This window comes from Leptodactylus fuscus, chromosome 2, assembly GCF_031893055.1.
Source record: "Leptodactylus fuscus isolate aLepFus1 chromosome 2, aLepFus1.hap2, whole genome shotgun sequence".
Taxonomy (NCBI): Eukaryota; Metazoa; Chordata; class Amphibia; order Anura; family Leptodactylidae; genus Leptodactylus; species Leptodactylus fuscus.
The window spans coordinates 65,129,102-65,142,136 of NC_134266.1; the positions used below are offsets into that span (position 1 = coordinate 65,129,102).

General features: G+C 42.6%; 1 protein-coding gene across 2 annotated transcripts in view; it reads right to left on the bottom strand.

Annotated features, from left to right (window-relative positions):
- MTMR4 (myotubularin related protein 4) overlaps window positions 1-13,035 on the bottom strand; it is a 52,842-nt gene that overhangs the window by 17,182 nt on the left and 22,625 nt on the right. Inside the window, exons 1-6 of one of the 2 annotated variants that reach the window (XM_075263868.1) lie at window positions 12,423-12,602; window positions 9,985-10,071; window positions 4,049-4,165; window positions 2,752-2,834; window positions 2,062-2,228; window positions 1,772-1,868 (exon numbers count right to left, since the gene is read on the bottom strand). In XM_075263868.1, coding sequence (XP_075119969.1) covers window positions 1,772-1,868; window positions 2,062-2,228; window positions 2,752-2,834; window positions 4,049-4,165; window positions 9,985-10,071; window positions 12,423-12,470 — 599 coding nt within the window. In that variant the 5' untranslated portion in view covers window positions 12,471-12,602. Of the gene's footprint in view, window positions 1-1,771; window positions 1,869-2,061; window positions 2,229-2,751; window positions 2,835-4,048; window positions 4,166-9,984; window positions 10,072-12,422; window positions 12,603-13,035 lie in introns of those variants that run through there. The other variant, XM_075263870.1, reaches the window with a different exon arrangement.

Consider the following 13,035-nt stretch of genomic DNA (forward strand, 5'->3'; position numbering starts at 1 on the left):
TAGCCCCATTGTATGAGATTAATCTGCATGTGGATGTGCACAAATACGTTGCCCAAAAAAAAAAAAAAAAAATTTAATTAATTAAAGAGGACCTTTCATCTCCTGGGGCACATGCGGTTTTATATACCGCTAGAAAGCTGACAGTGCGCTGAATTCAGTGCACTTTCGGCTTTCACTGTCTGTGCCCCAGGTGAAGAGCTATCAGTACCGATACCGTAGCTCTTCACTGTCACGAGGGCGTTTCTGACAGTCAGTCAGGAACGTCCTTCTTCACAGTAACGTCTATTGCCCTGTACTGTGAGAGCGGTGAGGAACGCCTCCCTCCCCTTCTGATAGTGCTCATCCATAGACTAGTACTGGGGGGGCGTTCCTCACTGCTCAGCGCCATGGCTGGGCATTAAGGAACGCCCCCTCTCACAGTACAGCACTATAGACACTACTGTGAGGAAGGGCGTTCCTCACTGACTGTCAGAAATGCCCTTCTGACAGTGAAGAGCTACGGCACCAGCACCAATAGCTCTTCACTGGTGGCACAGAATGTGAAAGCCTTCAGTGCGCTGAATTGAGCTCATTGTCGGCCTTCTAGCGGTGTAAGGTCCTCTTTAAGCCCCACTTTCCACAGTCAACAAAAAAAATCCATTAATTGTATGTAGGGCCCATTCATGTCATATTTTGATCTTCAGTTTAACTAATCAAAAAAAAAAAAAAAAAAATGCTAAAAACAGATGAAAATAGATGAAAACTGATAACCATCCATTTAAAGAGACAGTCAAATAAAAACAGATTTAGGACAGAAAAATAGGACATCCTATATGTTTGTGTCGCACAAAAATAAATTGTTCCATTATTAACAGACTATATGAACACATACTGTAGTTCAACAGTGGAGATCCAAAAAAAAAAAAAAAAGGTGGAAAATGACGACTGCGGATCAAAATATGATGCGAGCGGCCCCTAAGAGCCTCCTCATATAGGGTTTTTATGCAGATTTCACAAGTGTTTTCCATTCCAAAATCCACATAAAACCTCCCATTGTTTTCAGAAGCAGTCAGTGACACATTTCTTAAGGCAAAAAAAGAAGAAATATACTATACTGAAAACAATGTTGTGTTAAAAACTTTTTTTTGGGTGACCACATACTGCTAAGCCCCAAATGGTTAAAAACCAGTGACATGTTTGTGACATATTTCCACATAAGGTGTTTTATGCATCCAGAAAAGTGGGACAAGCCTAAACATGGATGTAAATTTGTATTACCATGTAGAACAGATTTAAGCCATAGCTGAAAAAACTGGGAATTTCAGTCCTATCTTGTAAAATGGGCGAAGCCACCCCAGTGCTCTGTCACAGCTGAATAATTCTAAGAAACAACTGTAATAAAACGCTCTTTATTTTATACTTGTGTCTTTAAATACTGTAAGTCTCCAGCATTCACAAACTAGGAAACTTCCTCAACTAAAGCAAATAAAAAGCTAAAATCCAACAATCGGGTTCTGAATTTTTCCCCAAAGTTTTAAAGCACATCGAGCAGTAAACAGTTTGCTTGCCAATGTGCACAGTCTTGCTTTTCCTTAACCAGGTTTCCTAAATGTCCTCTTTATATGCGCGTCTGAGCCTGCAGCACATTCCTTCCTCATAGTTGTGCCAATGATAATTATAGGGGCGAGCAAGCCAAAAGAAATGTGTGTAACATCTGCCAATACATATGGAGCAAAAGACAAGGAGGTAATGAAAAAACATAGCAGCACGACGTATGCATTTAATTCCTCACTTGTAGTTGTGGTTGATGTCAGACACTCGCCAGGCATTCTGCATATCGAAACCCATCCGCAATAGCTCCATCTGGAAGCGATCCTTTATATGGTCACCTAAAATGAGGCCGGACACAACAATGGAAATGAGTAACCAGACAACTCATGAAATACATACAGTGAAAACTTGACCAGGCTCTTGATGTGGCCTTGCAACTTCAACTTAGATTTCAGTTAATACTGGCGTGAGCGTAACAGCTGGCAAACTTCACTAGAGCCTGCACTCTGTAATAATACGGATGCCATTTACCTGGGCGACAGAGGTGAACATGATGCTCTTCATCATCCGTGCAAATCCCCTGACACCAAGCATGGTAAGCAAATGCAAACAGATCTTCTTGTTTGGTAGGACGTGCGGAGGCTCTGCTCAGTCTCTTCAGCCACTCCTGGCATTGCTTGAAAGTGGAAAAGTGACATCTAAAAAAATGCAAAAAAATGTTATGAGATAATACAATAAATTATGATACTAGTTGCTACATGATGCAGAATGGATAGTGACAGAGGGGAGAAGTTGTTTGTAGGGGGCGTCACACAGGACAAGTGCAGTGCTTGGCTATCTCCATCAGTCTCATTGGCTGGAGCCGATCGGTGAAGGAATGACCATCACGAAGCACGGACCATAGTTGTGGAGCTCAGTGGGCCCGCAGTGCTCCTACATTCATCATCTATGCTGTGTACAGGCAAGACTGTCACTGTCAGTTTCATCCACAAGCTGTTACCATTGGTTAACAAAACCATATTCAGCATAAAATGAAGCTGAATTTGTAGGACGCTGGAGTTCAATGCTAAAAATACCATAAACAATAAACTTCTAGACTTGCGAGACTACAAACCTGGAGCGTTTAAGTAGCAAGTCTTGCCTTACAACACAACAATAAAAACATATATGTAAAATTTCACGTTGTGAAGAGAATTTCCAGCAAATACAGAGCGAGTTTACCTGACTACTTTAGAGTCCTTGCATATAATTTGTAGCTGGAACATATCACGGCTCTCCACAGTCTCAATCATCCTTAAAGGCACCTACAAAAGCAGAAAAATGTCATTATGGCTTCTATTTTTATAGGATTCATGATAGAAATAATCAGACATGGACCATTGACAAGGATATCACCCTCCATCTGATTTATAATGGGTCCGTTAGGATAGGATAAAGCAGCAGGCTATGCATACGGCTTCTGCCAGCGGAATCATTGATCAGTGCAGAATCTGGATGTTGGATCCCCACCGATCTAATATTGATGACCTATCCTGTGGTAGGTTATCAATATCTACTAACTATGTGTCTGCTAGTGTTATTAATGGGTTAATAATGAGTGATTTTGTGGTTTCTCTGGGAGTACCTAGCATCTTCTGCATTTGTTTACTTGGTGTGTGTAGCTACTTGCTGCAATGCATTCTGGTAGTTGTAGGCTTTCACTATCTCCAGCTCACTCTACCCCCCCCTCCCTGTCTCCCTAGCTATTCTTCTAGCCTTTTCTAACTCACTCAGCCCACCCCGTCTCCCACTCTATTATATTTTACCTGTCTTCTTCCTTCTGCTGGGAATGCACAGCACTGTGCCCGTAGCCTTCAATACTTCTCTAACACACAGGCTCCCAGCTTGCGCAATAGAGATGTATTGTTGGCTTCAGCGATACCAACGTCATCGGAGGAGAAGCCGTTCCCCGGGGAAGGAGGAGGCCCAGATAGGAAGAAGATGGGAAAATATGATGGTGTGGATGTGGGTGGGGGGAGTAGTAGTGATGATCCGTTTCCGTAAATGGGGAAATGGATCGTCACCGGATAGTCAGAAAATGTCCCTGGGGTGGTCACTTGACGGACACAGGGATATGGAAAATAGGTATTTTTGATTAATAATGTAAGTTAGAAAGTAGGAGAGGGGAGGGGGTTTAGATTATTGTAGGATTTTAGGGTTATCCCAGGTAACCCTTTTAAGAACTTTTTCCCTATCAGTATGTCTTTGTAGAATGGGAGGAAATCCACGCAAACACGGGGAGAACATACAAACTCCTTGCAGATATTGTCCTTGGCAGGATTCAAGCCTAGGACTCCAGCGCTACAAGGTTGCAATGCTATCCACTGAGACACCGTGATGCCCCCCCCCCCCCTTTAAGAACTTTATTAAGACAGGTTCCATACAGACTCTATAGAAACATCTCACAAATTAAATAAGGGCCTATTCAGATGGCCTGCAGACGGTCCTCACAGTCCCGACCACTAAGACTAAGACTTACATTGATGACAGAGTCTTTGAACTTGATGTGCAGCCTGTAGTTGGAGACTGCTATGACAGCATCATTTGCACTTCCTAAATACTCCACGCTCTCGCCTGGCAGCACTTGGAAAGGTACCTAAGTGTAGGAGAAAAAAATAAAAAGCGTAGATGACAAAAGAGCAGACGGATTACCTCTAAGGGAAACATAATTAAATGCAAAAGAACATAATTTCACTCGATTAATAATGTACTACAGCTCCTGCACAGTCTGTCTTTAATTCAAGGCGCTCCCATTTCACGGTGTTCTCATCTGCATAAACCATATACCATCCTGATGGTTCGCACAGGAAGACACAGTCTGTGACTGATCCTGATGGATTGTCCCTGTCCTCTAGATTTATGCATTTAATATGGAAAACATTTTCCAAATGAGGTTACTAAACATATACACACCTTCATATAATAACCATCTCCTACAGTAAAAAAAAATATTAAAAATGGGGCTGAATGCAAACACTATAAACAATAAGCAAAATCAATAGAGATTATGTATCCCCAGTAATACCCATACTAAAATAACCTTAAAGGGACTGCCCAAGACCCAGTCAAAACAGGTACAGATGACCTATACACAGTATCAGATTGGTTGGGGTCCAATACCCGAACTGATCAGCTGTTTCAGCTGTCAGAAGTTGTATACAATGTAGCCTGGGGGAGTAATGCTCCCCGGCACCACCATGACTGGTGCAGGTGAAATGCAGTTCAGTTCCCATTCACTTTAAGGCCGGGTTCACATGGAGTATTCTGGCTCGTCATTTGGTACGTAGACACCGCGGGAGGATTTGCGGGCCGTATACGCTCCCATTGTTTTCAATGGGAGCCGGTACCGTACACGCGGCGCTATTTTGCAGCCGTGATTTTGTGGTGGCCGCAAAATAGCGCCGAGTGTACGGTACCGGCTCCCATTGAAAACAATGGGAGCGTATACGGCCCGCAAATCCTCCCACGGCATCTACGTACCAAATGACGAGCCAGAATACTCCGTGTGAACCCGGCCTAATAGGAACAAAGCTGCTTCCGGCCATTTACCCTATATATAGCTGATCGGTCTGGGGTTTAGGTGTGGGACCCGCACTGATCAGATACCAATGATATATCCTGTGAATAGATCAACACTATCCATTTTGCCTTTAAAGGGAACCTGTGACGCTGTGCATTCAGAATGATATATTGAGGAGTCTTCTACAACTATATAACTTGGATTTCATATCTTATTCTGGGCCTGGTGGGTAGCGCCTTCCCTGTAGAAATCACTGACTAGCATCTCCCACCGGACTCCTCAGCTTGGAATAAAATAAATACATGACATGTTATACTGAATTTTCCCCTCTCACAAATCTGTATAAGATTCTGTTCAGCTACTCCTGCTCTACAATATGTTGTCTGCACATCAGATACCACTGTAAAGGGCACATGATACATAATGTTCTGCCTTCCACCCCAAGGAGTTGTAGGTTTGTACAGCCCTTGTCTTGGGACTGCATGGTGTTCCAATAGAGACAGTTCTGGGAATGAAGGTAATGTGTGCGCTTTCGACATCACACTGGGAGTAGACAAGAACTCACACGGAGGTGGAAAGGGACAATGGAAAAAGAAAAGAACAATATACACAGAACTTTTCTCTCTGCATTTATTTTTTAAGACTGTTCAGGGATGGACACCCCAAACAGATTTCAAGCCCTTGCGTGAACCCAGCCTAATATAGAAGAATCACAGGTCGAGGACCAAAGATGATGTGTACCAAAATCCGCCAGATCCCCTCACAGATCACACTGATCATTGGGTATTTCATACGTTCAACTTGTGTTGGGTGACAAGAATGTTGTAATGACGCAGTGTGACATGGTATCTAAGACTGTAATTGGTGTCACAACACCACACAACACGTTACTACGACAGTCATAGAAGAGCCGCACAAATCCAATCCAGTACACAAGTCGGAATGAAAGTTTCAAACCTTCCAAGCCAGGGCCACGTAGAAACAAAGCAATGCAAATACTATCTTTTTTTTATAGATATGCAAATCTGCACACAAGTGCACTAGGGGTGGGGCCAAATTTGGGAGATTTGCCTACGGATCAGAACAGACTCAAAATGTCAGTGACAGCTGGAGGGGCCGATGTTGGGTGCGATTACAGAGGAGAGGTAGGTAAATAAAGCCCACCGATGCACTTGCATATTCAATAAAACATTACCCTACACTGTTATTGGTTTACAAAGCATTTTGGACCTGACAGACTCTCTTTAATGCAAGTCACATGTGACAGTGCCTTGTTTGTAACCATCAGTAAAGTTTTGCTTATATGGTGCCCAAATCGAAGTGTCACAACAAGTGAGTTGCAAATGTTTTTTTGCTGTGTGACACTCATGACACGTGACGCCATGTAGCCCTAACCTGAATGTTTAAGCCCAATGCAGACCACTCCATAAAAGCTCGATTTATTCAACTTTGCAATTGCATACATTTCTTTCACGTGTCCAGTTTTAGCACCATAGAAAGCTATAACATTGTCAGCGAGAATCTTTATGTTGGCAATTACTTTATAAGTGTACGGGCGTAGCAGAAAACATTTGTGTCCATGAATAATTTACAATCCAAAGTGGCCAAGAATAAAAACACAACTAACAAGAGCCAAGCGAGAACATATCAGAATGTGCAATGATATAAAGGACTATCAATACACTGAAAGCCCAAAGAAGTAAAGGATAGCACACAAGAGAAAAGTTTTAATTAAAGCAATACTGGCATAAAAGCAAAACACAGCACAGCTAGAACCCTGCACCCTGCATTGGTATAAGCTAATCTCCTAAGGGCTCTGAACAATACCGAATATACAGCCCAGCTAGATATACACTTAGAGGAATCACGACATGCTACGGCACCATTTATTAACCACACAAGGACGGTTTTTAATTCTACCTGACACCCAATTCTGCTTACGGGTGTTGTATGAAAGTAGCAAGTACAAAGAAGCTCTCTGCTAAAAACAGTGCCATTGTTGTTCACAGGCTGAGTTAGGTATTGCAGTTCAGTCTTCTTCAAGTGAATACTGCAATACTAGAAGTAGCCCATAGATCAGAGGTCAAGTTTCTTGCAGAAAACCGACATGTTTTTCTAATTTCACGAAGCCATTTCAAGAACGGATGCCTGAAAAACAACACGTGCGGTGCGGGCCTCCCTGCCCTGATGACTGCTCAGAAACAGGAAGAACTTGTTTCTTGAACAATGGAATCAGAAAGACAAATTTACTTACAAGCCAATATTTATAGAGCAAGTATATACTCCATAATGCTATAGAGAATACACACAGGAGTTCACTTCTCTAATAGGATTCACAAAACACAACACCTATACCATGTGGCAAGTTTCTATAAGTCAGGTAACATTCAAAGAAAGACTCCAGCGATGTATATTTGGCCTCTATAGTGCAGCCTATGCTGTGATTACAGAATAACAGAGTACTGTATTCAGTTTCCGGGCCATTTAAAGGGCTTGTCCAGATTCAGTAAATAAAGGTCATTGTTTGTATAATAATATACTTTCTGCATTTCTTATGTGATAGACAGTCCATGGTCATGTGATGAACACACATGGAGCACAGTAGTCACAGATCTATCTTGTGGGGAGCCATCACATGACCATGAACAGATTTTTATCCACTTGACAAGGAATGAATGACAGCAAGCAGAGATCTAGAAAACCACAAGGAATTGATTCAAGTATAATGGAAAATTGTATAACTTCAGTGCACAAAAAATAACATTCATTAGCTGAAACTGGACAACCCCTTTAAAGAATTATCCAGGATTAGAAGGCACGGCTGTTTCCTTTCAGCAAAGCTCCAATTCCTCTTGTCCATCCCAAGATGTAATATGACCATGTGATCAATAAATTATGTCACTGCCTGAGAAGCGGAAGTGGAGCCTCTATTGAAAAAAAGCAGCCATGTTTTCTAAACCTGGATAATTCCTTTAAAATTATCTTAATTTCTTTTTCCCACAGATATGGTTGCCCTAAAACTACATTTCCCACAATGCCTGTGACTGTTCAAAGACACATGGTGGCACCTCATCAATCTGTTCTGAGCCCTATTTAAAGGGATCCTATCATTGGATACCATTTTTCTGACTAACACGTACGAATAGCCGTAAGAAAGGCTACTCTTCTCCTACCTTTAAAATGTCTTCTCCAGTCCGCCGTTCGGTAGAAATCTGGGTTTTCTTCAGTATGCAAATGAGTTCTCTCTCTCTACCGCACTGGTAGCGGTCCCCAGCGCTCAAACAGCACGGGGGCATCCCCAATGCTGCGAGAGAAGTCTCCAGTGACGCCTCCATCTTCTTCTGTAATGGCCGCTCCCTGTGTCTTCTTCCGTCCTGGGTTTCAGTCTTCTAGGCCTCGGGCAGAGCTGACTGTGCCCGGGGCCACAAGAAAATGGCCACTTACTCAGTAAGCTGTGTGAGCGGCCACAAGAAAATGGCCGCTTACACAGCCTACTGAACAAGCGGGCATTCGCAGTCATTTGCATACTGAAAAAAAAAAACGGATTTCTACTGAAAGGCGGCGCAGAGAAGACATCTAAAGGTAGGAGAAGAATAGCCTTTCTTAAGGCTATCCCTACGTGTTAGTTAGAAAAAAAGGGTATCCATTCCCCTAGCTACCAATACATCTTGTAAGATGCAGTTTCAGCCCATCTCCACTTCCTATTGTGATTGATAGATTTCTCACTGTCAGCTCTTACCAGCAGAAGGCAGGAATAGCAATGTGACGCATAGGAGTTTCTTTTATTCTTTTCCAGACTAATATGAAATATATGAAGGAGTCCTAGCTAAAAAGGAGTTTGCAGTGTCATACCTTCTCCTACAATTCTGTCAGCAACAAAGATACTGCAAGTTCACCTCTGAAGATACGGACAAACAGGAGGAACTTAAACCCACACTTCTGTAAAACTTTTTTCTCGCTCTTGATAGAAAAGGCCTTTTTTTCCCCTTTTTATTTTTTAATTTCCCCCATTCATTTACAGCCACATGCACATAACTTTATATATTAGGCAGCAGAGAACGGCCAGTGTTTGAAGGTGCTTCAGGAAAAACAGATAAAAAACTGATCATTTTGACATGGACCAAATTGTGATGGCTAAATGATGAGATCAGAGCATCTCCAATACAGCAGGTATTGTAGACTGTTGTTATACAGTTATACTATAGAAAATGTGGGGACCACTGGGAACCTACAACAGGCTCACTGATTCACATAGGAAGTAAAAGCTCGTCGGATCTGCTCTGATCCCACACAAGAAATATGGTTGAACAAACTGCTTACAAAGTTTAAGCAGGCAACGAAAGAAAAAAAAAACAACCAGGGATTCCTGGTGGTCCCATTAAAATGAAAAGAACAGGGGCACACGCTTGTCTAACCATCACTCCATTCAGAACGAGGAACAAAACACCCCTGTTCTCCTGACTGGTGGAACCTCTACCGATCTGCAATTATCCGTCATCCTGTACATAGGGGATACCTTGCTAAGATGGAAAAACTTCTAAAGGATCTGCTGCTAACATCTTAGTCCCACAGACCACCTTGTGCAGTCCATGCCTTAATGGGTCTAAGCTGCTTTGGTGGAACAAGGCGGTCCTTCATAAGTATGTTATAGCTGATCGTAGTATATGGCAGGACGTACAGATCAACAGCGTTGTGGTCTCATATTTCTGACTGGACTAGTAAGACCAGTCCTTAAACGTGTTGGTCATCTGCAATGAAGGAAATAGTTGTTCCTGCTGAGCACAATTTGGAAGGCACTGGTTTTTGAGTGCTTATAGCTGTCAGCTAAAATCCTGGCTTCTACACATAAGAAATACTAGAATACCATCTTCACCTTCCCACAGCAGAGCTCTTACCTGTAACTTGTCCTCCTCTTTCACTAGTTCCCTGGGTGGGAACAGATCCTTGGCTTGGATATATTCCAGACTGGGTGGCTCTTCACCCTGAGTGAAAAAAAAAATAATACAAGTTATTTCTAAAAAAAAATCTATGCTTTTTAAAAGGAACCCTAAGCTAGAAATGAATGATATAAGTAAATAAGAGATAATCAGCGGGAGTTCTGGAACATGCAGAATGTCCAATAGAGAACACAGGGGTTAAACTGGTTACACATAGCATAATATATGGCCAATATGGCGTGATCTGCTAGTCTGGCACACTGCTGTGGTACTATTTGTGCGGAGGATCTGACATATGATTAATCTCCCACATTCAGAATGATCATAACCTTGCGTGTATGGCCAGCTAAATGCTGGAATCACAGATCATGGCATTTAATGGAGTGGCTTCAGTGGTTACTCAGAAACTGCATTAAGGATTCCATGATTCACAAGAACAGGGACTATGCTCATGGTTCCTTCCTTCAGTTTCTCTTGACTAAATTGATAAAGATCAGCAGGTGTCCAACACCCCAGACCCCCATGGATCAGCTGTCTGAAGCAGCAGCAGGGCTCGTTATAGTCACAGCACAATAATCGGACATCTGCCTGGTAATCAGCTGTGCACCTGTGTGCTCATCACATGACCATGGACCGTAAATCACATGACCATGGACCGTAAATCACATGACCATGGTCAGAGTTTTATCCTCTAGAAGTAACAGAATGAATGACAGCAAGCAGAGATCTAGAAAACCGTGAAAGACTGATACAGAAAGTATATTGGAAAATTGTATATCTTTTCATTGTACATTTATTTGTCAATATCCGTCTGAAAGTGGCCAACCCCTTTAATCATATAACGCCCACAAACTGTGTCTATATATATATATATATATATATATATATATATATATATATATATATATATATATATGTCACAGCTTATCCAGATAAATCCAATGAAATGACAAGTGTGCTGTAGTGGTCTGTGGATGGCAATCTAATAAATCTAAGATTCTGCAGCTAGTCTATTGAATGTATAGATCTCTATGACCAGTGTCTTAAAGGAGAGGCATCCTGCTCGAGCACCGCAACCAAATGGAGTCCCATGCAAACCAAAGTCTCCTTCCCAGGTGCCAGCTAAGAAGAAACTTGCATGTTCTCTTCCCCTCACCACTCAGTTCCAAAAACAAAACAACAGTGAAGGATGAAGAAATACCAAGAGGGTCCGAGGAGCCATTTTCTTACGGTTATTTCTAAATCAATACCACTGTACATAAAATCAATGGACGTAATAAATCGGGCCTAGAGTGCTTTTTCCAATCTTCTTCTCTCTGGTGTCATACTTAGCCTTGTTAAATGATTGGGACTGAAGAAGGGACGGTGGTCAATGGCCGAGTTTTCTGGAACCATTAGTGCTTGTGAAATTAGTTACCCGATTGCAGATAGGTTTTATACGCTGTATATTTTTTATCAGATGTTTCCATTATCCTATTATACCTGTAGCATTCATGGTATTACAATTAATAAGACCGATATTTCATTGATTTACCCCATGTGAGTTTACATTGCTACGTAATAGATTCCCAATAATGAAACCTCCAGGACTGAGCCAAGCTCTTGGCTAGGTACACGGATCTATAAGCTTTTAGGAAAGGAAGGATAATGAAGTTCTTGTGAAATTTGCCTCCTCACTTCTATAGAGGAACACAAAGCAGGACATTTATCTATGTACCATAAAAGCGTTATATACAGTGGTAAAGACGTGGGAACGTATAGGGTTTGCAGAGCAATCATTTCTATCCGGACCACATCCAAACAGCACAACCTGCCAAGTGACGATGTACTTGGCAGACAGATGGTTTGCTGTCACTGGGCCTAGACAGGTAAGACCTCTGCACCATTAAAACGATACGTACTTTCTCCAGATCAGTCAATCATGAACAAGCAGAACACAATATCCCTGGGAATGGATATACGAGAACCAGCTGAAAGCTTTATCTCCATAAAAAAGCTCCTTTGTCACACACAGCACCTCCAAGGTGCCCAATCTATGTGCACACACCCCTCACAGGCAGAACGGGTACCCCCAGTGTGTACAACAGCAGGCACACAAACAAAGGCACGACTAAAGCAGGGTATCCCCTAGAAGGGAGTGGCTAAAAAGGATTTTCCACAACTATTCACTACAGAACACATAGAGGTGGCCTGGTCGCAATTGCATGCCAAGTCTAAAGACCCTTATAAGAGCGAGCAGCTACATAACACAGTATGCCAGGTGCCAGAGGTTGCTCAGAGGGTGTACAGGTCTCCAGTAGCACCCTATCAACCCCTCCCCCAGCAGATAACCAACCCTGATCTCTACCATGTAGAAGAAGCCCACCCTCCCACCTTGTGAACATTAGGAGACTCACAAAGCAGCTGAGCACCGAACAGTGTGGGCGCGGAGAGGGCTCAGTCATGCTGACAGTGTCCGGCCGCAGCTCACACACAAGGGCTGGGCCGGTGTAACCATCGCGTCTCCTCTTCTGCTTCTGCACCCAGAGCCAGCTCACTGCAGCCTCTCCATCGCACAGAAAAAGGGAGGAGGTGGAGGGAGGAGCAGGTGCTTCAGCTGTCTGTGCTGCCCGATGCCTCCTCCTCTGGCATGGAGTCAGGCACACACACCCCCTCCCATCTGCCGGGTAACCAGGCCTCAACAGGAACACCAACTACATCTAATGTGAAAATGGAGCTAAAACGTGGAATGGGATTCGGATTCTCCATTTTACCCAAACCCGGAACTGGCTAGTAAATGGAGGCCAGCATTCTCTTACAACACCATCTGCTGTCTCTCTCAGTCTATAACAAAGGTCAAAGCAACATATATGTGATGCCTTAGCAGTAACTTCTACCTCATGGCAACAATACAGGGCGTGTGTGTTTATATACATATAGGTGCACAAACACACATGTGTATATATATATATATATATATATATATATATATATATATATATATATATATATATAATCTAACAGTTACCG